Below are 27,714 nucleotides of genomic sequence, written 5' to 3'. Positions count from 1 at the left end.
GGAGTAGTTAGTTATTTCCTTAACTATAGGTCTTTCGGTGGGTGTTTTTGTTTTTGTGGAAATAGCAATTATAACGGTCGAACATGTAAAAAGAGTTTTCTCCCTTACAATGTTGTTGACATGACAGAAATGATGAAATGGAACTCAGGGTCAAATGTATAAAAAGTGTTTTTCCCCTACTCATCTTCATCGGCCCCACTTCATCCTCAATTCAAATACCCTTTTTAGTTAGTCACACATTGGTTTCTGCACTCACACCGTGTCCAATGAGTTTTGAAAAGTAATGGTCAGTTAGGTTAAGCAATTCAGTTGAGCTGAGACAGTGATCATCAAGCAGTCTACACGATATTTTGCACCGGCTTCTCCTCCACACTCTGCATGAGATTCCATGAGGTCTTTCAACGAGCTGATCAGCTTGGGATGACAGATGGCTGAGGGTCGTGCTGCTGTGATTTGATCCAAAAAGGAACGACGTTGCCTGGGATTCCAAGATGCCCCATTAGCTTGCCTGAGCAACTCACCTGAAGCTTGTCGTCTGTGGGGAAAATGGCAACCTGCATGGCGGAACAAAACAAGCCGACTCTGCGTGGTAAAAAAAAATAGTGATAAAAAAAGAGTGGTAATTAGAGTGGGATTTCTTTTCTCCTTGGGATTTCTTTATTCCACATTATTTGAGCTCAACCCTGAAGATTTTGCTTTTTCCATGAATAAATGTGTTTTTATTTGGTATCATTCTTCCTCTGACAGTCCAACTACCCGGAAGGTACCGATGTTAAATATCAGTGAGTGAGTCAGTGGTTAGAAAGAGCTATGTGTATATATATATATATATATATATATATATATATATATATATATATATATATATATATATATATATATATATATATATATATATATATATATATATATATATATACGTATTTCAGTATATATATATATATATATATATATATATATATATATATATATATATATATATATATATATATATATATATATATATATATATATATATATATATATATATATATATATATGTATTTCAGTATATATACGAAATACGTATTTCAAGAAGAAGGAGGAACACAGGTTGACATACAAGAGTGGAGGAAAATGCACACAGGTGGATTACATCTTAAGCAGGAGATGCAACCTGAAAGAGATTAGTGACTGTAAGGTGGTGGCAGGGGAGAGTGTAGCTCGACAGCATCGATTGGTGGTCTGTGGGATGACTTTAGAGGTGAGGTTGAGGAAGAGAGTGAGGGCTGAACCAAGGACCAGATGGTGGAAGCTGAAGGAGGAAGACTGTTGCGTGGAATTTAAGGAGGAGGCGAGACAGGTGTTGGATGGTGGTAAAGATGGATGGGATGATTGGGCAACGACAGCAGAAGTGGTGAGGGAGATAGTGAGGAAGGTACTTGGTGTGACATCTGGACAGAGGAAGGAAGATAAGGAGACTTAGTGGTGGAACGAGGAAGTACAGGAAAGTATAAGGAAGAAGGGGTTGGCGAAAAAGAAGTGGGATAGTCAGAGAGATGAAGAAAGTAGGCAGGAGTACAAGGAGTGGCGGCGCAAGGCAAAGAGAGAGGTAGCAAAGGCTAAGAAAAAGGCATATGACGAGTTGTATGAGAAGTTGGATACAAAAGAAGGGGAAAAGGATTTATACCGATTGGCAAGATGGAGGGACCGAGCTGGGAAGCATGTGCTGCAGGTTAGGGTGATAAAGGACGCAAATGGGAATGTGCTGACGAGTGAGGAGAGTGTGTTCAGAAGGTGGATGGAGTACTTTGAGGAGCTGATGAATGAAGAAAATGAGAGAGAGAGAGAGAAGGTTGGAAGAGGTGGAGATAGTGAATCTGGAAGTGGGGTGGATCAGTAAGGATGAAGTGAGGACTGCTATGAAGAAGATGAAAAGTGGAAAGGTGGTTGGCCCAGATGGTATACCAGTGGAGGCATGGAAGTGCTTAGGAGATGGCAGTGGGGTTGTTAACCAGATTGTTTAATAAAATCTTGGAAAGTGAGAGAATGCCGGAGGAGTGGAGATCAAGTGTACTGGTTCCGATTTTTAAGAACAAGGGTGATGTGCAGAGCTGTGAAAATTACAGAGGGATAAAGTTGTTAAGCCACACCATGAAGTTGTGGGAAAGAGTAGTGGAAGCTGGGTTGAGAGGAGGTGACGATCTGTGAGCAGCAATATGGGTTTATGCCAGGAAAGAGCACCACTGATGCAATGTTTGCTTTGAGAATGTTGATGGAGAAGTACAGGGAAGGCCAGAAGGAGTTACATTGTGTGTTTGTGGATTTAGAGAAAGCTTATGATAGGGTGCCAAGAGAGGAGTTGTGGCATTGTATGAGGAAATTGGGAGTGGGGGAGAAGTATGTGAGGATCGTGCAGGATATGTATGAGGACAGTGTGACAGCGGTGAGGTGTGCGGAAGGAATGATGGACCGGTTTAAGGTAAAAGTGGGATTGCACCAAGGATCGACTCTGAGCCCTTTCCTGTTTGCAATGGTGATGGACAGGTTGACAGACGAGTTCAGACTGGAGTCACCATGGACTATGATGTTCGCGGATGACATCATGATCTGAAGGGAGAGAAGGGAGCAGGCTGAGGCGAGCCTCGAGAGGTGGAGGCACGCACTGGAGAGAAGGGGATGATAGTCAGTCGGAGTAAGACAGAGTACATGTGCGTAAATGAGAGGGAGGGTGGTGGAATGGTGCGGTTGCAAGGAGTTGAGGTGGGGAAGGTGGATGGGTTTAAATACTTGGGATCAACTGTCCAAAGTAACGAAGAGTGTGGTAGAGAAGTGAAAAAGAGAGTGCAGGCAGGATGGAGTGGGTGGAGAAGAGTTGCAGGAGTGATTTGTGACAGAAGGGTAGCTGCAAGAGTGAAGAGGAAAGTATATAGGACGGTAGTAAAACCAGCTATGTTGTAAGGTTTGGAGGCGGTGGCACTAACAAAAAGACAGGAAACAGAGCTGGAGGTGGCAGAGTTAAAGATGCTGTGATTCTTGTTGGGAGTGACGAGGATGGACAGGATAAGAAATGAGTATACGAGAGGGACAGCGCAGGGAGGACGGTTTGGAGACAAAGTGAGAGAGGCGAGATTGAGATGGTTTGGACATGTACACAGGAGGGAAGCGGAGTATATCGGGAGAAGGATGCTGAGGATGGAGCCGCCAGGCAGGAGGAGAAGAGGAAGGCCAAAGAAAAGGTTCATGGATGCGGTGAGGGCGGACATGCGGGCGGTTGGAGTGTCAATGGAAGATGTGGAGGATAGAGCGAAATGGAGACGGTTGATCCACTGTGGCGACCCCTAACGGGAGAAGCCGAAAGATGAAGAAGAAGCAGAAGATATATATATAATATATATATATATAGTTGCGAATTCGCGCCCGCCGGCGTGCGATCGGCCGCTCGACTCCAATGGCGGCCGCCTCGCCCACCGGAACGGACAATTCTGTCGTGACACTCTCGGAACAACGCCGGAAGGCAGTCACGGGTGGGGGTTTAACCCCACCACGACCGTAACAATTGCCCACCCACGCAGGATAGGGTTGCTCGCCAAATTCGATCTACCTAAGTACCTGCGCGGATGGTCGACCGGGCGATCGTACCTCGCCGCAGGCCAACTCAGGACACGAACCACTTAAACGGTCCGTTCCATGCTATCGGGATAACCGAGCGGTGTTATCATCGGCCTCGACGGTTCCGATTAATTATTGGGCATATTAAGCCCACTACGAACCCTTTTACGTGAAGCAGGATGGAGAGTCAATAAAGAAAAGACGAAGCGAAACGGGAAAACAGTTCACACAATGCACATTCATTACGTGACACACGGAAAGCACACATATACAGCCAAACAGTCAGAATGCACCTATATCAGGAAAACAAAAGAAACAACAACGCAGAGTTACAACCGAATACGCGTACACACGGCAACACTTACACAGTTCTACTTTACAAGACACAGCGCCACACACATTTACTCAAAAGCAAAGGAAAGAAGCCACCCTCATAGACAAGGGGGCAGACGGGCCTGTAGGCCAATATGTGCAAGGGACCTGAAGGAGCGGCCAGGTCTGTGAGACCGGGTGGGTCCTACCCGCGTTCTCGTCGCGCGTTGGCGGACGAGCCGCAGACGTGGCCGCGTGGCTGTGCCCCGACTCCGTGCTCCTTCGCGGGTTTCGTTGGCACGACGGTTGGAGTGGTGTGGGAACGGGGCCCCCTTGTTGCACTATCTCAGCGCGGGGGAAAAGGGGCAATTGTTGATGCTCTGGGGGAGGGAAAATGGCTGGCTGGCATGGGTCCCGCGACGAGCGATCTCCCGCCGCGACCTCGTCGCTGACCGCCGTCCTTCTCGCCTCGGACCCGAGCTCCTTGGCCTCTTTCCACAACTCTCCTCAGCCGACAGCAGAACCCAACTCGACGCCTTCGCCTCCCAACTCCGCTGCTGCCACTCTCTGCTCTTCCAAACTGACTCTGCCAAAACTCTCTGCCCTTCCAAACTGACTGTGCCACACTCAGCCGTGCGCTCGGCGTTTTATAGGCCGGCAGGAGAACCCATATGCAAATTTCCGGATCAGGATGAGCTCGGGGGCGGAGCCACGCTCGCCCATTGGACGGAGGAAAAGTGGGCGTGAACCTCCCCTGATCCAAGAATTTGCATATTTCGATTTCACACGGAAGTGCCTGGAGGCGGGGCCAAGCCGCTCCGCGCTTGCTGATTGGACGGATCAGAAGTGGGCGTTTATCATTTTTGATCCGAATTCTTCCTCGGAAAGGCCACTATTTGCACTCGCGGCTCGGTGCGTTTCGCTTGAACGAGCCCAAGACAGCCCGACGCTCAGTGTTCACAGGTGGTGCGGGAATGGCCGTAGAAGGAGAGAGGTGAGGGTGGTGGAGGGTTTTTGGTGGTGGTTTGATGGTTATGGCGGTTGATTCAAAATAAAGATAGAACAGAAAAACGCCTAACTCAAAGTGTCGCAGCCCGAATGAATCACATAAATTCCCTCTAAACAACGGGTTTGGGGCTAACTACACATGTACTTAGAGTTATCTCACCTACGGGACCTGAATGGTGGTTTGTGAATTTCCACAGCCGTAGCACCCTCCCCTTTTTATAGACTCGTCCCGAGTCGTCAAATTCTCGTATGCCATCATGTGTAGTTCTCCCCTAGTACGTTTTACCTTCGGATCCCTGAGTGCGACATTCATGGTATTCGTGTCCCCAAAATAAATAACCTGAGGGCTGAGTAACTAACGAAACAAACCCACTCATAAGGACGACTTAAATAAAATTGCCGGCGCTAGACAGACATGCCGGGGGCGCACTCATATGTACAGTACATCTTAACCTTAACTTACAAATTTTACACTAAACCATGGCCCAGGATCAATGGACTCTGCAAAAAGAAAGCAGTTAACAGGGAGCCAGGCTGCTCGCATGCAGTCTCTGGCTCATGCAATGCAGGTGGCAGGGAACGTGGCCGGCTGCTCACACGCAGTCCTAGGCCTCCCCTTTTAAATTGAACCCAGTGAACAATGGCGCATGGGCTGCGCAAATGCAGTCTCCTTGTGTGGCTGCCTACAGGGCAGTCCTTGCAACACGCGCGATGATCTGACGCAGCAAACAACGTTGCACGGGCCGCCAATGCGGTCCCGTGATGCGGCTGCCTACAGGGCAGTCCCTGCAGTACGCGCGACGATCTGACGCAGCAAACAACGTTGCACGGGCCGCCAATGCGGTCCCGTGATGTGGCTGCCTACAGGGCAGTCCCTGCAGTGCGCACGACGATCTACCGCAGCAAACAACGTTTCACGGGCCGCCAATGCTGTCCCGTGATGCGGCTGCCTACAGGGCAGTCCCTACAGTACGCGCGACGATCTGACGCAGCAAACAACGTTGCACGGGCCGCCAATGCGGTCCCGTGATGCAGCTGCCTGTAGGGCAGTCCCTGCACCTTGCAAACTGTCACTTGATGATCCTGGCGCACATGACAATGAACAAGGGGGGGGGGCAAAGCAAAATAGAACGGGGGCTGGTGAACATGGGCAGTGGGCATGGCATGGCAAAGATGAGCAGGTAAACACAGCCTGCAGAACAAGGCCACTGCAGGCGAACACAGCCGGCGGACGATCTGACCAGCACAGGCCTTGAAGCACAGTTGCAGACGAAGTTGGCCAGCACAGGCCTTGCAGCAACACAACAGTTGCCGATGAAGTTGGCCGGCACAGGCCTTGAAGCAACACAGCTAGCAGATGAAGCTGGCCAGCCTTTACCTTTCAGTGGAGGTTGGTGGAGGGAGTGCGGTGTTGCTGGCCACTCGGAAGGCGGGCTCGGACATACCCTACGGTCTCCCTCCCAACCTATCGCCTTTGCCTGTCACTGACCATACCCACTCCCTTAATTTGTAAAACACAATTTAGCCCTAATTAATTAATTATTTTTTTTCCCCTCCCACTATAATTCGTCCCCGAACCCCCTTTATCGTCCTTGTTCGGCTAATCTATTCTGTCACCGAGCCTACTCCCAACCCCTACGTTCCCTTCCCGGAGGGGAACAAGGGAGAGCAAGCGTCCTGTGTCGAGGCCCAACGAAGCCTCAGGATGGCCTCCCCAGACTTCAGCGATCTTTAACCCAAAGTGGGTCCAGCGGCCCACAACGAGAGCGAAGGGATGGATGGTGCGGAGGGTACATCTCCTAATCTACCCTAACCATTATCTATTAAACTACCCCGGGGCTTTCAACAAGCGCCTCTCGCTTAAACTATTGGTTCTATCAACCCAGATTCCCGTCTCCTGTGTTGGTGTCCTTACAATTTCGGGCCTCGCCCCCCAATTTTCTTCCCGTGCCCTCACACGGTCTCATGGCTGGGACACGTGGCTCCCTTGGCAGGCATGACCCTCTGCCGATTCCCCTACGATGGCACCCCCGGGCAGTACACTGCCTCCGAGCCTACCAGCTCCCTAAACACCGGGGAGTGCCCCCCATGGCAAATCCCCTGAAACGCTCACGTGGCAGGCTGGCTTCCCGGGCCCCTTTCCGAGTGTCACCCATGCCCACAACACTGCCCACGCGGCTAATGGCGCCCCAGGCCCCTGCACCATGTGGGCGCACCCGTGCCCACTACACTATCCCGGCCCCCCATGGGCCCTTGGCCTACCGCGGCCGACTAGCCTGGTGCCCGGGGTACCCACTCAGAGATACTCACCTTTCGCAGCCACGCTCCCAGCCCGTCAACAGGGCTCCTGCATCCCTCCAAATGGGTATCGAGCCTACTTCCCCACCAACAACAAAACGACCTCCATTTTTCAATTTAACTAACCCAGCTACCTCACTTTACACTGACCCCGGGGTCCCTTGGGCGGGAGTCACTCCTCCCCCCAATCACTCATCGCACCATGCATTCCACATTCGCTCCACTCACACAGACCCGCTGGCCTCACTCACTCAACATGTACTCACCTCACAACTTTTCAACACACACATTGCTGAACTCAGCCATCCTTCTCACTACCTCCCCTAACTACCTCGTGCTCCCACGTCGTCCCTTAAACTACAGCACGTTCCATATAACACTACGTAGCTAAGCTACGTCCCCACTACACATTCAATGTCAGTCACTGTCTCCCAAATCATCAAAAATCATTTCCCCTCCTAAATCTGGCTACAATCCCTCGACCTAATCCATTCCACGGGCCCCATGAGGACTCATCCCTGCCCCATGAAGCCGGTCTAACTAAGCTAACCCTTCCCCCAAGCTAGTGCCATCCTGTGCCCTGGCAAGGGAGTCTTCCACCCCTTGCCCGGGGAATCCTGTTCACCTGAAAGCGAGGCTTGCTTTTTTATTTATTTATTTATTTTTTTTTTACAAAAAAAATCCGCAGCACCAGCGCGGTAACTCGCAACCTGCGCACCAGCGCGGCAATTCACAGCCGCGCACCTTTGGCGTGACGTCATGGCAGCTGTTCACGTCCGTCGTCCCTCTTGGACGGTACCATCCGGCAGGGATTCACCCTCCTGCCGGATTCCAACCATACACACAGCCATGACGTCACCCGGCGCATAAAAAAGAAACACAAGCCCCACGTCTCAAGGGGTTCCCCACGCGAACACATGTGCTCTGCCCGTTGGAGCTTAAAACACACATGCTCACGTGGAGAACCCGTCCGGTGCGAATCCGAAATCCTGCCTAAACTTTGCCCGTCGCGGGATCGGCAACATTCACCGCGCTCGTTTCCGGACCGGGTTTCACTCCCGCAAGCGAGCACGTGGCGGCCTCGTGCGTTGCACAGCACGGACCTCGCGCTCGCTGCTGGGTGAACCCGGCGCGGTGCCCGTTCCAACTACGGCCGCTACTCAGCTTTTGTCCCTCTGTCGCCGTCGTCGTCTCCATTCAACCCACGCACACCTGCGTGTCACGACGCCCAGACTGCACTCCATTAAACTCTCCCCGGGAGACGCGGCTGCATGTTCACACATGCCGACCGACATCTCCCTTACATACCGCTCTCACACACACGGTCTCCCTCGCACTCGGCCGTTCACTCACACACCGTGCCTCACTCACCCACGCGGGGGCACTCACCTGCGGTGTTTCACTCACACACGGCACGCTGGGAAGCACGAACTCCGGCACACTTGCCACGACACCACTCACAAACGGGATCGCTTCCACACACGGGGACGCACTCACACCTTGCACCACACACACCGGGACAACCACACTGGGGATTTGTGCCACCCCAAGCATTTCCGGGGCCTCTATACCCCCCAAGCTCTCCGTGCACCTGTCCACAGCACCCGTCCCCTCAACTCCGCGAAGCACGACCGAACCCACCTGGTCGTGACTCGCTTCAAGGGAGCATACTCCCTCCCCTCGTTCCTGGAAGAGGCTATCCAACTGCTCGCACCGGGTCCCTACACGTTCTGCGAGCTCACCCCCATTATCCTCCACTACCTCTGTGTGTGTGTGCTCGTCTTCAATCCCGTCCAATTCACCCTCTATCTCCCGTGTCTCTATTATTTCCGTCTCTTCCCTTGTTATCTCCCTTGTCTCAACTATTACTTCTTTTATCGTCACCTCGTGTCTCGTCTCACACGTTTCGGTCTCCCCACTTAGTTTTTCCCTCCGTGTCACCGTCACTTTCTCCGTCGTTGTTACCTCCACGTGTCTCGTCTCACACGTCCCCCGAATTAATTTGTCCTCACCCGCCTCCCCCGCGGGCCTGACAACCGTCGCACTACCCCGGAGCTCGTTCGCTCCCACACGTGGCGTCGCTATTTTGAGCTCCCCGGTTGTTGCCTTCATGCCCGCCTGCAGGCTTCGGCCCATGTTCTGCATCTCACCCTGCATTTCTCTCATTTCTTCCTTCAAATTCGCCTTCATTTCGTTCATTTGTTGCGTATTCGTATCCATTTTCGTTTTTATTTCATTATTTATTCCTTCCATTTTGAGTGCGTTTCCATCCATTTTCGTTTTCATTTCGTTCATTTGTTGCGTATTCGTATCCATTTTGTTGTTCATTGCCTGCATATTTGCGCTAATTCCCGCCAGCATGGCGCATAGCTGGGCCATGTCGGGCGCACTCGGCTGAGCCGATTCGGCCAGGATCGGGGGGTTTGGCGGAGGGAGGGGGAGGGGAGGTGTCATACACCGCGGCCTCTGCCGTTGCCGCCCCCATTCCGGGTTCTGCGTTTGGTTCATCCTGCACCATAAGCATTTCCTGCACGGAGATTTCATCCTGGACCATGGATTCTACGCATTCTACATCCATTCCTACTACCCCCGGCTCCCGCTCACCTTGAGACTCCATCCTATTTCTCGTAAGGGGTTAATTTTAATTGCTCGTAATTTGGAGGGAATTGGGGGTCGCTCCTCTCACCCCTGAACCGATTCCCCCTGAATTTAGCTGGAGACAGGAGAGTTCGTTTCCCGCTCCCAGACACCAGTGTTGCGAATTCGCGCCCGCCGGCATGCGATCGGCCGCTCGACTCCAATGGCGGCCGCCTCGCCCACCGGAAAGGACAATTCTGTCGTGACCCTCTCGGAACAACGCCGGGAGCCAGTCACGGGTGGGGGTTTAACCCCACCACGACCGTGCCAATTGCCCACCCGCGCAGGATAGGGTTGCTCGCCAAATTCGATCTACCTAAGTACCTGCGCGGATGGTCGACCGGGCGATCATACCTCGCCGCAGGCCGACTCCGGACACGAACCGCTTAAACGGTCCGTTCCGTGCTATCGGGAAAACCGAGCGGTGTTATCGTCGGCCTCGATGGTTCCGATAAATTATCGGGCGTATTAAGCCCACTACAAACCCTTTTACGTTAAGCAGGATGGAGAGTCAATAAAGAAAAGACGAAGCGAAACGGGAAAACAGTTCACACAATGCACATTTATTACGCGACACACGGAAAGCACACATATACAGTCAAACAGTCAGAATGCACCTATATGAGGAAAACAAAAGAAACAACAACGCAGAGTTACAACCGAATACGCATACACACGGCAACACTTACACAGTTCTACTTTACAAGACACGGTGCCACACACATTTACTCAAAAGCAAAGGAAAGAAGCCACCCTTATAGACAAGGGGGCAGACGGACCTGTAGGCCAATATGTGCGCGGGACCTGAAGGAGCGGCCAGGTCCGCGAGACCGAGTGGGTCCTGCCCGCATCCTCGTGGCGCGTTGGCGGACGAGCCACAGACGGGCCGTGTGGCTGTGCCTCGACTCCGTGCTCCTTCGCGGGTTTCGTTGGCACGATGGTTGGAGTGGGGTGGGAACGGGGCCCCCTTGTTGCACTATCTCAGCGCGGGGGAAAAGGGGGAATTGTTGATGCTCTGGGGGAGGGAGAATGGCTGGCTGGCTTGGGTCCCGCGACGAGCGATCTCCCGCCGCGACCTCGTCGCCGACCGCCGTCCTTCTCGCCTAGGACCCGAGCTCCTTGGCCTCTTGCCACAACTCTCCTCAGCCGACTGCAGAACCCAACTCAACGCCTTCGCCTCCCGACTCCGCTGCTGCCACTCTCTGCTCTTCCAAACTGACTGCCAAAACTCTGCTCTTCCAAACTGACTCTGCCAAAACTCTCTGCCGTTCCAAACTGACTCTGCCACACTCCGCCGTGCGCTCGGCGTTTTATAGGCCGGCAGGAGAACCCATATGCAAATTTCCGGATCAGGATGAGCTCGGGGGCGGAGCCACGCTCGCCCATTGGACGGAGGAAAATTGGGCGTGAACCTCCCCTGATCCTAGAATTTGCATATTTCGATTTCACACGGACATGTCTGGAGGCGGGGCCAAGCCTCTCCGCGCTTGCTGATTGGACGGATCAGAAGTGGGCGTTTATCATTCTTGATCCGAATTCTTCCTCGGAAAGGCCACTATTTGCACTCGCGGCTCGGTGCGTTTCGCTTGAACGAGCCCAAGACAGCCCGACGCTCAGTGTTCACAGGTGGTGCGGGAATGGCCGTAGAAGGAGAGAGGTGAGGGTGGTGGAGGGTTTTTGGTGGTGGTTTGATGGTTATGGCGGTTGATTCAAAATAAAGATAGAACAGAAAAACGCCTAACTCAAAGCGTCGCAGCCCGAATGAATCACACAAATTCCCTCTAAACAACGGGTTTGGGGCTAATACACATGTACTTAGAGTTATCTCACCTATGGGACCTGAATGGTGGTTTGCGAATTTCCACAGCCGTAACAATATATACTGTATATATATATATATATATATATATATATATATATATATATATATATATATATATATATATATATATATATATATATACATATATATATATATATATATATATATATATACATATATATATATATATATATATATATATATATATATATATATATATATATATATATATATATATATATATATATATATATATATATATATATATATATATATATATATATATATATATATATATATATATATATATACATATATCTTCTTCTTCGTCTTTCAGCTGCTCCCGTTAGGGGTCGCCACAGCGGATCATCCGTATGATCCGCATAGTGATTTGGCACATGTTTTACACCGGATGCCCTTCCTGACGCAACCCTGGTCGCCTCTTACGACACAGGGATATGGTACACCTATTTTAACCGGGGTATACACCGGCCCAGTATACTGGTACTTATTTCGCCGACCTCGGAAGGATGACAGGCTGAGTCAACCCCCTGGTGTATTAATTCAGTGGCCCAACGGGGCTTGAACTCAGGACCTCTTGGATCCCAAGCCGCTGCCCTAACCACTGCGCCAACACCAGGCTTATATATATATACATATATATATATATATATATATATATATATATATATATATATATATATATATATATATATACATATATATATATATATATATATATATATACATATATACATATATACATATATATATATATACATATATACATGTATACATATATATATATATATATATATATATATACATATATACATGTATACATATATATATACATATATACATATATACATATATATATACATATATACATGTATACATATATATATATATATATATATACATATATACATATATACATATATACATATATATGTATAGACACATACAGTATATACGTTGAAAAAAGAACAGACATTGTCGAAGCTTTTCGTCTTGCAGCTCATCAGGACACATGCAAGAATACCGGAAGTGCAGACACAAAATGAAATAATTTATTTGTTCAGACCATTGGGGATTGGTTCTTTGGACTGTTACTGACACGAACATACACATAATGGCCTTGAGGCACCGACGTAACCCATGACCTCCCACTTGTTATGAATTCAGGTCAGAAGAGACGCAGTGTTTGCACATACTCTTTTTGTTTGTAAAGAACAGGAGCTCATGTGTATATAAATGTGGCTTCAAGAACACGTAAATGGGTTTCAGTACGCGCACATGCCACAATCTGGAACCGTTCAGCGTGATAGTCATGGGCATAATCGGGATTGTTCAGGAGGTGCTGACCAATGGCAGAATAATTTTGAGCAGGCATTCTTGTTGGGTTCTTACATGTTCGGGATGGTTGTGTACGCTAACGTTGAAGTCATTAATGCGACCAAGCACACGATAAACCTCTCTGATATTGTGCTCTCCGACATCGAGGAATCTGTCCTAGCCCGTGGCAATGGTTTTGGTATTCCCAAAGCGAGTTTCAAAATGGAGTAGGTATTTGCCGAGTTTGAGCTATTTTATGCCAAATTATCCCGTCATATTCCCATTTCTAATGACGAATTGAATTCCTGTCGGGCACGACTGACTGATATTGCATATGCTGATTGAGGAACCTCCAACGACACGATCTGACTTTCATATGGAACGTCATTATCTCGCCTCTGTTCAAGGCCTGAAGACCAACCCAGACTTATTTATCTGTAAACTTGATAAAGGGTCTGCAGTAGTTGTTTTGAACAAATGCGAATATGTGGAAAAGATGCTTGGAGTTCTGAGCGATGAAATAAAGTTCAAATTCGTAGGCAATGTGACTCATTACGACCGCACAACTGCACATGAACGGAAATTGCAAACGCGTTCACTGCAATTGTGCAAAAGCAAAGAACTCCCACATGAGGTGAATGAGCAGATCCATCCACGTGGTTCACAGCGTCCTTGGTTAGGCCGAAGTCACATTTGCTCTACGGCGAGGATACGGCAGCCATACGCCCTTTGAATTGACAGAAACGTGCAGCGGCCGCAGAGTTTCTGAGGTGGCCTCAGGGTGGCCCTACACCGTATGGCTATATTTTACAGGCCGTAAGGTCGCCGTGGAATTATAACGCGGAGTTATAACTTTTTTCATTTCTACGTTCGCCGTAGCAATTCGACAAGCCGAAAAAAAAACTGGTAAAAAAAAAAAATTAACCCATTCGTTACCATCCGTCTGGCCGCACGTTCGCCTTAGGGCCCCCCTGCGGTCCCCCTGCGGTCGCCTTGCGGGCACCTTGCGTCTGCCTTGAAAATTCTATGGCCACCGCAGGAACGCCCTAAGGTCACCGTGCGACATCAAATCAAAGACCGTACGGCAACCCCCACGTTTTCGGTCTCCATAATTTCTAAATACGCTGTGCGGCTCCCCAAAAAATAAAAACATATGTGACTGCTACATTGTGTGACCGTGGAAATACTGCGGCCGCCGTATAATTGCTAGTGGCCGTAGATTTGGGAGACCCCACGGCCGCCGTGGAAAATGTGACCTCGGCCTTAATGCAAGCTGAATAACTACATATTTGGTTACGTTTAATAATGCCCTTGGTTAATAACCACATGGTTAATACAAGCTAGTGTGAGCCGATGAAGTCTCAAGGTGACGTTTCTTTCATGACACACAAACTTCTTCAAAGCCCCCTGAACAATCGAGCGTGTGGACCTGCTTTATTCTGCCTTGTGTTAATCCTCCTCCGATCCAATACACAAAGTCAGCTGAGATGGCCCTTGCTGGTAAATCTAACATACTCGAGCACATGGACCAAACAATTCCAACCACATTCTGTCGTTGGATCTCACCCCCCACCCCGCCCCCAATTTTCTATGTAATGATACCAATGGTTCATACCTTGCCACTTTTGACATTCTCTGCACACCGTCGCACATACATGGGCATATGAAGCAGATTCTCCAGCCACACCTGCACGGTGGAAGCCTTCCAGCTGGAGATAGGCATGCAGCGGGTTAATTCCAGCTGTGTTTCCAAAGCGCTCAGACCTTCGTCTCCCTCAGAGAGGGGTGGCCCAATGGAGCTCTCAGAATCTAAAAAGAGCCAAGGATGTATTACTAATGAAAAGAGCTAAGTATAATTCATGAAAGGAGTGTCATTAAAACTTCAATAAGCTGAATAATAAAGACCTTATAAGGATGACATGCAGGAGCATGTTGGCAAAAAAATTAGATATACTTTAGCTGAAAACATCTGAGTTCTCGACTTAACTTCCCATCCAACAGATGACACTTTTATTGATGGAACACTGCATATAAGCAGATAGTACTTTGAAAATATCTGGTATGCAGAGTAGAGTTGGTAAAACAAGGGGATTAAAAACGCTGTTTATCATTCTTTAAATTTATCTGCACACAAGGAAGTTGATCTTTTTATATAACTACCTGGAAGCTTGTAGTAAAATACCACAATGAAAAAATAACAAGCTCAAATGAGCTAAGATCCTCGTGCTCTTAATGATGACGTCATAAAAACGAATATGACGTCATTGTGATGTATCAGGTTTGCGATAAATTATCTGTGCTAATGCCCGGCTTGATTCCCGCAAACAAAATTCAAACAGCTTGCCTAGTTTCGGAGATAATGGTATGGGCAATTTCCATTAGCGGCGATATTATGACGTCATATTTTTTTCTAGGAAGAATTTCCAAAATCGGAGATGGTTACTGTCTGCGCGTGGGCTTTCTGCATATACATGGCAAGTTTCACGAAGATCCCATGAAAACTCTGTGTTGTGAAACAAAAAATGTCAAAAAATAGGAATGACGTCATAAATATTGATATGACGTCATAGTGATGTATCATATATGCTGTAATTCATCTCTGCTAATGCCTTGTTCGATTCCCACAAACAGAATTCAAAAAGCTTGCCTTGTTTCGGAGATAATTTTTAAGGCGATTTCCATTAGCGGAGATATTTTGACGTCATAACTTTTTTTTCTCGGAGGAATTTCCAAAATCGGAGATGGTTACTCTCTGCGCAGAGTATTTTTACATATATCGCCAAGTTTCAGGAAGTTTCGATGAAAACTGTAGGTTGTGAAACAAAAAAAGTCCACAAGAACAACAACGTGAGTAAGACTTAGAGATCCTCCACGAGGATCTAAAAAGTCCACAAGAAAAAGATGAAGAACAATAACGTGAGTAAGACTTAGAGATCCTCCACGAGGATCTAAAAATAAAAGGAAGCCTTTTATCCTTCTGCTGGTTAAAAGAGCTTATCTTTTTTATCCTTTTATCCTTCTGCTTCTGGTTTTATCCTTCTGCTTTTTGAATTCTGTTTGCGAGAATCGAGGCAGTATAATTGAGGCAGTATAATTTTCCCCAATATTTGGATTAATTTGAACCAACTTTTACTTAATAATCATAAAATTCCTGTAGGTACGGATTAATTTGAAGCAAAGTTTACATAATTTATTGTCTCCATCAAGTATTTCAGTGTTTTGGAGGATTGGGGGGGAGGGGGACGAGGGGGAAGGGCAACAAGCAGACAGCTGAGCCTATTAAATATACTGTACAGAGTAGACTATAGTGTTTTGTGAAATTCCAAAATCATCATGTTTCTTCACAGAAAATATATCATGGCATATATAACAGCAAATTAAGAAGAAAAATTTTTTGAAAGCAATTGAGGTAGCGGTCTCTTACCTTATACAATGCTCAAGTTCAATTTTGGTGCGAATGAAAAAAATTATAAATTTCCCATTGGTTTCGATTAATTTGAAGCAACTTTTCCTGAATATTTTTTTTTCTTTCTGAAGAGCATTGCCATGTTTCATGGAGGGACAGACAGACAAACGGCATTGGCCTATCTATAATAATAAATGTCTGTGTGTGTGTTCTCCATAACTCCAAAACCATGACATCGAGTGGCCCCAAACTTTGCATGCATACTAAGGGACCTCCAAGGTAGTGAATGAATGAAAATTAGGTGTTTTGGGAAATTCAAACAACCCTTTTGAAGATAATTAATGGCCTTATTTAATTTCCCTTTAACAAGGCATCATGCTTGGTCACCTTGCTTTCACTGGGGTCTTAAGTTTGCCATTTTTTTTGGCCTGCTCAACAATGCCTTAATTTGGAACAGGTTGCAATGGCGTCTTAGGCCTAAGTCACATTTGCTCTACGGCGAGGATATGGCGGCCGTACGCCATCTGAATTGACAGAAACGTGCGGCGGCCGCAGAGTTTCTGAGGTGGCCTCAGGGTGGCCCTACGCCGTTTGGCTATATTTTACAGGCCATAGAGTCGCCGTGGAATTATAGCGTGGAGTTATAACTTTTTTTCATTTCTACGTTGGACGTAGCAATTCGACAAGCCAAAAAAAAATAACTGTTAAAAAATAAAAATAAAAAAGAACCCACTCGTTACCGTCCATCTGGCCGCACGTTCGCCTTAGGGCCCCCCCCCCTGCGGTCGCCTTGCGGGCACCTTGAGGCTACCTTGCGTCTGCCTTGAAAATTCTATGGCCGCCGCAGGGACGCCCTAAGGTCACCGTGCAACATCAAATCAAAGACCGTACGGCACCCCCACGTTTTCAGTCTCCACAATTTCTAAATACGCCGTGTGGCTCCCCGAAAAATAAAAACATATGTGACTGCTACATCGTGTGACCGTGGAAATACTGCGGCCGCCGTATAATTGCTAGTGGCCGTAGATTTTGGAGACCCCACGGCCGCCGTGGCAAATGTGACTTAGGCCTTAACCATAAAGCACTCATTTTTTTTTTGCTTTCACTTTCCTCACTCACATCATCGAATGTTTCATCTTAATATCTGTAAATCACTACATACATCACTTTTGTAAGTGCGATACTTTTCAAACTCGGTGCTGAGAGCGATTTTATGCATTATATGATGTGATTTTATACGATCCACTCCCACAGATAAAATAACTGTGAATTCTGAAAATGTTAATAAATCAGCGATGTTTGGTTTTAGCGGGTATGTTTCATTACCAATCAGCTTGCTATCACTTGCCAAGCCAGCCATTCCTTATCAACCATTTTGTTGGAGTGCTTGCTTGAGTGCTTAAGCCTCTTGGTGAGTGCTTACAAGCTGCTTCATTGTTCATTTGCAATCCATGGAGATACAAGGCAAAAGTATTTGCACTGTCACTGAATATGTCGATTGACTTGAACAAATTTCAGACTGAAGTTCAGTTCAGAACCCACTCGCCTGTGTCTGTCCCTGCATAGTCACGTGGTGCCTCGAGCAGTGGCTCGCACGCTGAAAATGTGCAATTATATTTTACACAACGTTTTCCCTTTTTGTGTGATCTGCTTTCATTACATGACCTGTCACTTCACCCGAGATAGATACATTTAAAAAGTAAACAGTTTTATATATTTCTTCAACCATTTCATTGGAGTGCTTGCTTGGGAGCTTAACACACTTGGTGAGCGTCGATAAGGTTCGTTCTCTACAAGCTTTCATGGCGATATGTGGCTCATTTCTCCATTGGAACATCTCTGGAGTTATGAAGGGGAAAAAAATTAGATAACAATGAGTAAAAAATGTTTTCAGTGGTGACAAAGCAAAGAATCACCACGTGATGGCAACATAGCCGAGAGGTACCCATGCTCACTCGAAGCTATCGAGCCTGGGTTTGTATCCTGACCAAGCTCAAAACTGTCATCCTGGTGTTTCTCAAGCACAGTGATTCTTCAGTGTGTGTGCTGTCTCTCTTGGATGGACGTTAAACTGAGCATCACATCTGCCAGAATCCCCCCTCTCCTCTTTCCCTTGCCCTTGCCTTCCCCCTTCTCACTCTCACCTCCCCTCTCTCACCCATTCTCACTCTCACTCTCACTCTCACTCTCACCCATTCTCACTCTCACTCTCACTCTCACTCTCACCCATTCTCACTCTCACTCTCACTCTCACTCTCACCCATTCTCACTCTCACTCTCACTCTCACTCTCACCCATTCTCACTCTCACTCTCACTCTCACCCATTCTCACTCTCACTCTCACTCTCACTCTCACTCTCACCCATTCTCACTCTCACTCTCTCTCTCTCACTCTCTCTCTCACACTCACTCTCTTCTACTCTCTCTGTCTCACTCTCTCTCACTCTCTCCTACTCTCTCTCTCTCACTTACTCTCTTACTCTCTGTCTCTGTCTCTGTCTCTGTCTCTGTCTCTGTCTCTGTCTCTGTCTCTGTCTCTGTCTCTGTCTCTCTCTCTCTCTCTCTCTCTCTCTCTCTCTCTCTCTCTCTCTCTCTCTCTCTCTCTCTCTCTCTCTCTCTCTCTCTCTCGCTCTCTCTCTCTCTCTCTCTCTCTACTATCTCCTCTCCCTCTCCCTCTTTTTCTCCCCTCCCCCTTAATATTCCCATTCGTGAAGCGACGGGTTGTATTTACTGGTTTTATTTATAGAGATGAATGGTAATTGGTTTTGGAGGATTGGAGGATACACACCAACATTTTGGAGGGGCATGAGACAAGAGGGGAGGGAGTGGGAAGGACAAAACAGTGGGGAACACAGACATTAGGAGATGTGTAGAAGGGAGAGGGATGGGACGGGGAACATGGGGAATAGAATATGGGACATTACAGGGACTTTCAGGAAGGAAAGCAGGGAATTTGAAGGAGGTGGTCTTGGGTGGATTATCAGGGGTAGAAAAGATCGAGGATTTGGATGGGGGATGATAAGAGGTGGTGGTGAACAGCTGTTTTGAAGGCCTGGAGGGAAGAATGGGAATGAATAGAGTGAGGGAGTTTGTTCCAAAGGCGGGTAAAAGAGGAATGAAAGAGTGAAGGTGAGCAGTGATTCGTGATTTTGGTAGTTTTACCAGAAGGGGGTTGTTGGCGGACATTGAGCGCCCTGTAGAAATGTGGTGGGGACAAATCACAGAGAGAGCAGGGGGGGCGAGGCTGGAGAGGAGACGGTAGAAGACAGAAAGACCATTGACCAACCTGCGGTGAGAGAGTGAGAGGCCCAAAGACTCAGCCTCATTGCGGCAGATGCCGATGATCCGAAATGCCTTGGTTTCTACAGCGTGAAGCCGAGAAAGGTGGGAGACAGGAGCACCAGCCCAGAGGGGAGAGCAGTACTCCATGAGACTGCAGACAAAAGCTTTGTAAGTGGTTCGGAGCTCAGGTGGGCTGAGGCAGGACTTTGCACGATGAAGGATTCCCAGTCGACGACTGGCTTTGGAGGCCAGGTTGGAAATGTGGCTTTCCCAGGAAAGGTCATGGCAGATAATGAGACCCAGAAGCTTGAAAGAAAGGACTTCTTCCAGAGGATTGTTGAGAAAGTGGATGGGGGGGTTTTCTAAACGGTCCTTTTGAAGAGACATAGTGAGAGTGTGAGATTTGTCTGGATTGAAAGACATGTTCCACGTGTTGGACCAGTTTGTGATTTTATCCAGATCTGCAGAGAGCGAAGAAGCTGCTGCTCTCCAGTCTGAGGGATGACTGATGGTACGGCAGAGGGTGGAATCATCAGCAAAGAGATATAGAGGATTTTACAGAGAGTCGGAGAGATCATTGATGAAAACCAGAAAAGGAACAGGGCCCAGAACGCTACCTTGAGGAACTCCAGCCTGGACAGGAAGGGGTGATGAAAGAACTCCATTTAGGGCCACACGTTGACTGCGACAGGAGAGGAACTCTGCGAGCCATGAGTGGAGATGGCCTTGGATACCATCGGAAGAGAGTTTGCTGAGTAGGGCAGGGTGACAGACCCTGTCAAAAGCACGTGATATGTCGAGGGATACGGCTTGGCTTTCCTGTCTGGCATTGAGGACCTCCATCCATTGATGGGAGAGCAGAAGCAGCATATCCAGGGTAGAGTGACCTGGTCTGAAACCAAATTGATGATCGGAAATCAGGCCATTGGAGAAGAGGAAGGATTTAATGTCTGAAGCGATGATGGATTCCATAACCTTGCTGATGATTGGGTGAAGGCTGATTGGTCTGCAGTTGCAGGGATCTGTTTTTGCACCTTTTTTGTGCAGGGCAGTGATGTTTGCTGATTTCCAAGCAGATGGCAGATGACCTTGAGCAAATGAGAGGGTGAATATAACAGAGAGAGGGTGAGCAAGAGCAGAAGAGCAGGTTTTTAGGACACGTGGGCTGATGCCGTCTCGACCGGTTGCAGAATCTGAGTTGAGGTTTGACAGCAAGCTCTCCACCTTGTCAGGAGAAAAGGACACAGAGTCCAGGGACAGTTGGGTGCGACTGGGTAAGGTGGGTAGAGAAAGTGATGGGTTTTGGACACAAGATTTAGCTGCAAACACCGAGTTTAGGCATTCAGCTTTTTTGCACGTGTTTTTGTGCTGGTTTCATGTGCTCTTATCTGGGCCACTTACTCTCGTTTGGGTTTTGTTGCTATGTTTCCTCCCCTACCTCTTTTCCTATTTGTTCATTGCCTTGTTTTGTTGCCCCACAGCCCCACTGTCGGTGCAATGCCTTTCTTCCCTCTACTGCCTCACTCTTCCATGGGCTTTGGTTTCATCGTTAGGCAATCTCCCCCCCTTCTGAAAAAAACCAGATCAGGTTGAACCCAAAGGAGAATTTGTTTAATGACGTTGTCGACTCCAATTTGGGAAAAAGAAAAACAATCACTGCAGTTGGCCATTTAAATGTAAAAAAGTGAAAATCATTCACAAACCCAATGCCCCCCCCTCCTGCCCCCGATAAGCCATCTAGCTCCCCCTTAGTTTTCTTAGCTCTGTCCAAAAACTCGTAATCTTCCAAACCAGCCATCTAATATCATCTCCCATCCCTGCTTGTCGTCTTTTATGCACTCAGTGGACTTACCGAGCCCAGTCCTCTCACTTGCAGGTTGCTATGTTTCCTTCCCTCTTCTCTATCCTTTTCTCCAGTTCATTCACTCCCTTGGTTGGTTGTTGAGCTCATAATTTCGCCATTGTCCCACTCTCAGTCCATTGCAGTTTACACGATGCCACCATGCTCTTCGATGAGCCTAGATTTGTATTAAAAACAAAAACTTCTCCTTAACAGCCCCTCCACCTCCTGCTGTATTTGGTCTTTTTGCCCCTTTTCTTTTGCCTTCACTTCCTTTTCTTGTTTTTATGTTGCTTAATTCGCATCCCCATCATTTTGGGCTGGCCAGATAGCCGAGACGTACACACACTTACCTCTAAGCTGTCTAGCTTGGGTTTGAATTTCAGTCCAGCTATAAATTGTCATCCCGGTATTTAACAAACAAGGTAATTCATTACCTCCACCACCGAAGGTGAAGGAGGTTATGTTTTCACCCCTTTCTGTTTGTCTGTCTGGTTGTTTGTTTGTGTACAGGATATCTCAAAAAGTTGCGGACGGATCCAGATGAAATTTGGTGTGCAGGTTGGGTGTGGGACATGGAAGAATTCGTTCGATTTTTGTGAAGATCCGAATTTGGATCTGGATACGAGAATTATTTAATTTTTAAGTAATTCTTCACCATTGAGAGGCAGCGCCAAAAGCGATATCGTACTGTATAGCATGATATTTCAAAAATGTATTGGGCCTGATATGTTCTCGTGGATCAGGTATTACGTGGCAGAAGTATGCGCTCTACCAAATGCCCTTCCAGTTAATGTATGTACCATCACTTGGATGGGCGTTAAACCAGCGTCCCATCTGCCAGCATTAGTTGGTGGACCTTAAAGATCCCACGGTGTCCTTCGTGAAGAGGAGGTGAGCTATCGCCAGCACCCTGAAAAAATTACTAATGACTGCTCTAACTACGGTTGGGAAGGTCATGGAAAACCAACCAGTATTAATCCTTGCCCAGAAAATGCTTTGGCAGCATTGAGGCTCTGTAACAGAGTATGGTGCATCACAATCGGAATCAGAAGCATCATCCTTGCGGATACCGCTTCACAATGCCCTCCTTTAAGAGAAACATGAAGTAAGTTGTTCTTTAAAGATGTATAATTAATGTCTTAAATCTAAAAACGTTGAACCTCAATTGATAAAATCTACCGTCACATAAACCCATTCGTAAAAGTCAACTGATGCAAAAAACAAAGTGGTGAAAATCATTCACAAACATTTTTTGGACAAACTATTAACCATTGCAGAAAGGGATGATTTGCAACATCAAAGTGAAAATACTTGTACACAACAGCTACTTTCACTGTTGAATGCATCTGAAGTGTAAAGGCATTTACATTTTTTTATTCAACCAAGCAGATTTAAGCTGAATACAAATTAAATTTGAAGGGCACTCGGTAGAGCGCATACCTCCGCCACATAATGCCTGATCCACGAGAACATATCAGGCCCAATACATTTTTGAAACATCATGCTCTACAGCACCATATCGCTTTTGGCCCCATCTCTCAATGGTGAAGAATCACTTTAAAAATCTAATAATTATTGGATCCAGATCTTCACCAAAAATCGAATCAATTTGTCGTAGTTACACACCCAACATGTCCACCAATTTTCATCCGAATCCGTACGCAACCTTTTGAGATATCATGCCCTATATTGTTTTTGGCCCGATCTCTAAATGATGAAGAATCACTTAAAAATTCTCGTAGTCGGATCCGGATCTGGAACTTCACCACAATCTAATCAGTTCGTCCTTGTCCCACACACAACCCACCCACCAAATTTCATCTGAATCCATCCAAAATTTTTGAGATATCCTGCACACAAAACAGACAGACAGACAAGCCGTTAGGCGACGATGGGTCGCCGAGCATGGAAACTATAAGATATAGAGCAAAATGGATGTCATATAGCGGATAGGGAATCACCTTAAGATTATGCATATCAAATCTCATCCAGTTTCATCTCCTGATAACTACTCGGTATCCATTTGAATGAAAAGTACCGAAAATGCGGTTTTGAAATCGGAAATCCCCAAAGTTCGAGGGGGTGCTGTGGGTGAACAAAGATCTAAATCGAAAATCTGGCTCGATCGTTTGTGCACAATGTATTCCAGACGATTAGTGTGAATTTTCATGACCATCCGACCATAACCCTTTGGAGGAGTAGCATTTGGCGCGAAGGCACCTCCAGCTCTCGCATATTATCGTTTTTTGCACTAATTGACCTTTGACCCCTGACCTAAGCGAAATCGGTCAATATGTCCAGAGGCAAAGTTGTAGTACTCATTGAGTACCATGAACCTGCAAAGTTTCATTCGCATCGATGCACTCACCTGGTCGCTATAGGGGGCCGCCAATTTTCGCCAATTTTTGCGCATACCCTAATTGTAGGGGCGCTGCGGGTAAAGTATTCCATATATCACAAAAACCGGAATAATTTGATAGTGCATCACCTGTAGATCATTCGTACCAAATTTCATAACCCTACGTGGGATAATGGCTTTCGGAATTGATTTCGCGTGAACGGAACCAATTTTGAAAGGTTTTTCGGTTGTTGCTAGGGTACCAAAGCGTCCCTAGCAACCATCACAATTTCCAAAGCACGAGGTCATAATATGTACCTACCACCCGAGTTTGGTCAAAATCCGCCCACGTTTACTACCAATTACGCTGATGACAAACGAACAAACATCCAAACAAACAGACAGAATTACTGACAATAAGAGTCACCTATTTCGGCGACCCAACAGAGAGGGCTGAAAACATAACCACCTTCACATTTGGTGGCGGAGCTAACAATGATTACAGATGTGAAGGGAGAGTCCAAAAAATACATGTTTTAAAATACCAAACTGTACATTACGAGGGAAAGATGTAAAAACAAATCACAGCCCCCAAAGTAGCATCAAAATGACACTTTTCCATTTAAATAGATATGAAAACTCATGGAAGAGTAGAACAGAGGACAGAAGACGGACAGGTCGATAGTGGGTCAAAATGGATAAAGGTGAACAAGAATGCATTGATGCACAACAACATGTGGAGGGGTGGTAATGAATAATGGTGGGGGGTGGAGGAGGGGTGGAGGAGGGGTCGGGGGATGGTGGCCTGCACTTTTGAGGGATTGGAGTTAAGGGGATGAGACAACAGACTTGTGGAACACTACTCTAGATGATAGAACAACCACAATCAAAAGCACAAACCACCGACCTGCTTCAAAAAGCCCAGAATCTAACGTTCTACGTTGCTTTCCTCTGCCAAATACACGAGTCAGAGAGCCAAAGCTCTTCCGCTCTTTCTTCTTCTTTCTCTTCTGCACGTCCAAGTCCTCCATGGACTGTGGGTGTAGGAGCAAAAGGTAGGCCCTTGAGATCCCATGCAGAGGGGACTGGAACAAGTGGAGTAAAACGGTATCAATAGTGATTACTGATTAGTGATTAGCATTAAAAAAAAAGAAACGAGTACTTGTTTGTCCAGCAGAGTTTGTTGACATTATGTAGAAAATAAATCCTACAACCAAATGATAACCACATGGGTATTTAGTTACTTTAACTTTTAAAATCGGGTTGATATAAATACAAAGTGATAGTCTTTGGAAAAAAAAATTGGCAAAAACTACAAATGTTTAAAAATAAATATTTTGGCACCACAAAACTGCAACCTGTGTATGGGCTTGCAGTTCTGCATACGACGATGCGTCCCAAGGCCGCCGCGTACCAAATCAAGGCTCCGTGGGAACTCACATTGCCAAGCGAGTGCGTGCGGTGCCGGGGAGACGACGGATCTGAGAATGATGCCAGGCTGTCTCGATCGAGGGCAGACAAGTCAGAAACAACAGACTGACGCACGTTGCAGGAAGACAATGTCCCTGAAAAATAATCCATAATATAATCTGAGCGTGCTGAAATTCTCTCATTCAGACTCACAAAAGGTAGGACTTATTAAATTCAACAAAGCTCAAAATATACATTGCCTTTCACGAGTTATCACAATGACTATGCCATGTTTCTGCATCCAAGATGTCCTGACAGCCGATGCATTAACGTGGACTTTGCCACCCAATGAGAGGATCATGCCCAAAACACAAAACCAAATATTTCTGTCATCCTTCGGGTCAAGGGTCGTGCATCCCATTTTGTAATTTTTGGTTAGTGCATCCCATAAAAAGCTTTTGATCAGATCACTTTTGGGTGTTTACAAAGCATCAATGTGCGCCAGATTGTCGTACCGGTGCGACTTGGCGGTGATCCTTGTAAGCTGGCTTGCTGACTGTGGCGTACCGCGGCAGTCAGTGCATCATTAGCGAGTGGCCACTCTGCCTGTCCGTTGGCAATCGAGTCCATAGATGCAGCAAGCGATGTTCGCTTGGACGAGTCACGTGTTAGAGCAGCAAGGGATTGCTTTGCCTGGTATGAGAGAAAGGAAGAAAGTATAAAATACTTAAGCGATCCATGGCATGAATGTGGATATCAGAGTTTAACGGGGGAAAGGGGTAGGGGTATCCCGTGTCGGAGTGGCGACCCATCCAGGATTGTGCCCAAGAGCCAAGGAGACTGCTTGGGCAGCACCAACGCTCTGCACAGAATATGGTCCCAATGGATGGATGGATTGATGGATGAATGGGGTAGGGGTGAAGGGGATGTGGCGTGGTGGAGATATTTATCAACAATGAGTCAAAGTATTTGTCTACAATATACCAAGTTGTTGAATGAGTGCAATGCAGGTTAAAATAATTCGGGATATTGGAAACATTTGACATCATTATGAAATATTTTTCACCGACACTTCTTGGCCATGTGATGGGAGAAAAGTTTCACGATTGACACAGAACTTTGACCAATAACGATGAGAATTTAAGAAAGTGTTCAAGTTTCCCCAGTATATAAATTGTTGAAAAGAGTAACATGTAAACAATAAAGTCAAATTCATGGTTGCAATATGGATTAGCCAGGGGGACGGGGGTATAACTGCAACTGAAAAGTGATGGTTACATAAGAATAACCAGAAACTTCATGCTATTTATTCATTCAAATAATTTATATCAATGTATTTGCCAAAGTCCCCCGCTGTATCAGCTAAAAGTTCAAAAATTTTACAACATTTTAATACGACTCGATGCGGCGGCGCCTTGGGAATTACGCATACTGATCTGTTGAAGAAAGGTCCCGCATAAACAGAAACACGCGATGCTAACCTTCATTGCATAACAACTCCCACAGCCTTTGGACTCGTGTATAAATATTCTTTATGGAAGCTTCTTGAGATTTTATAAAGTTCAAGCTCTCTGCAATAAACATTGGAAAAAAATTCCCCTTCCAAATGTTGCAGTTTTCGCAATATAAACCAAACAAGGAATGGAAAATGGGTAATGAATACAAACATGGCAATAGAAAGGTTGTTTTATGAAGTGAAAGGCTGGATATGTTTTTAATTTTTTACACGGAGTTGACCTGTTTTACATTCCCATCTGAGCACTCGCCTCATGCCTCATGGAAGCTGGGATCCCTGCTTGAAATCCCATCAGCTGCAGTGATTTGTACATCGTCTCCTTATGTATGCCTGGTGTTGGCTTAATGGTTCGGGTGGCGGGCTTTGGATCCGAGGGTCCTGAGTTCAAATCCCGCTCGGCTGTTGAATTAATACCAGGTGGGGTTGACTCGGCCTGTCATCCTTCCGAGGTCAGCAAAATGAGTGCCAGCTTGTTGGTAATACTGTGTCGGAGTGGCGACCCGTCCAGGATTGTGCCCAATAGCCAAGGAGACTGCTGAAGCAGCACCAACGCTCTACACAGAGTATGGTCCCAATCTCCTCCTCTCCTCCTTCTACGAGTTCGTCATTGTAGGGGGGAAAGAAATACAAGGATACAAGAAGAAACCTGCCTGCTTTATATCCCTATCCGCATTAACTAAATAATCCGGTTATTTAACTTGCATATACCAAATATAAAAATGTATCGAATTTTATCAGTCGTGTCAGGGATACAATTTTGGCAGAGGGAGTGCGCTTGCCGTTGAGCAGTCTGGCCCAACTATAAACCGTCATATTGGTGCTTTTCTCGGCAGGGTGTTGCGGCATAAATTGTGCCATCCCTCAGATGGACGTTAAACTTAGCATTTCCGTCCGCTATCATTGGTTGGTGAAC

General features: G+C 46.7%; 1 protein-coding gene across 8 annotated transcripts in view; it reads right to left on the bottom strand.

Moving 5' to 3' along the window:
• Window positions 1-27,714, bottom strand: part of LOC147018264 (kazrin-like) — a 497,988-nt gene that overhangs the window by 89,532 nt on the left and 380,742 nt on the right. For 7 of the 8 annotated variants that reach the window (XM_085897805.1, XM_085897806.1, XM_085897808.1 and 4 more), the window contains 4 exons: window positions 25,801-25,978; window positions 25,316-25,440; window positions 24,783-24,960; window positions 14,622-14,815 (listed from right to left, as the gene is read on the bottom strand). In XM_085897805.1, coding sequence (XP_085753931.1) covers window positions 14,622-14,815; window positions 24,783-24,960; window positions 25,316-25,440; window positions 25,801-25,978 — 675 coding nt within the window. The remainder of the gene's footprint in view (window positions 1-14,621; window positions 14,816-24,782; window positions 24,961-25,315; window positions 25,441-25,800; window positions 25,979-27,714) is intronic. The other variant, XM_085897810.1, reaches the window with a different exon arrangement.

This window comes from Eptatretus burgeri, chromosome 10, assembly GCF_056783735.1.
Source record: "Eptatretus burgeri isolate ZD-2024b chromosome 10, Ebu_testis_v1, whole genome shotgun sequence".
NCBI classification, from domain to species: domain Eukaryota; kingdom Metazoa; phylum Chordata; class Myxini; order Myxiniformes; family Myxinidae; genus Eptatretus; species Eptatretus burgeri.
The sequence above is the reverse complement of the archived record's forward strand: the minus strand, read 5'-3'. Positions and strand labels throughout refer to the sequence as shown.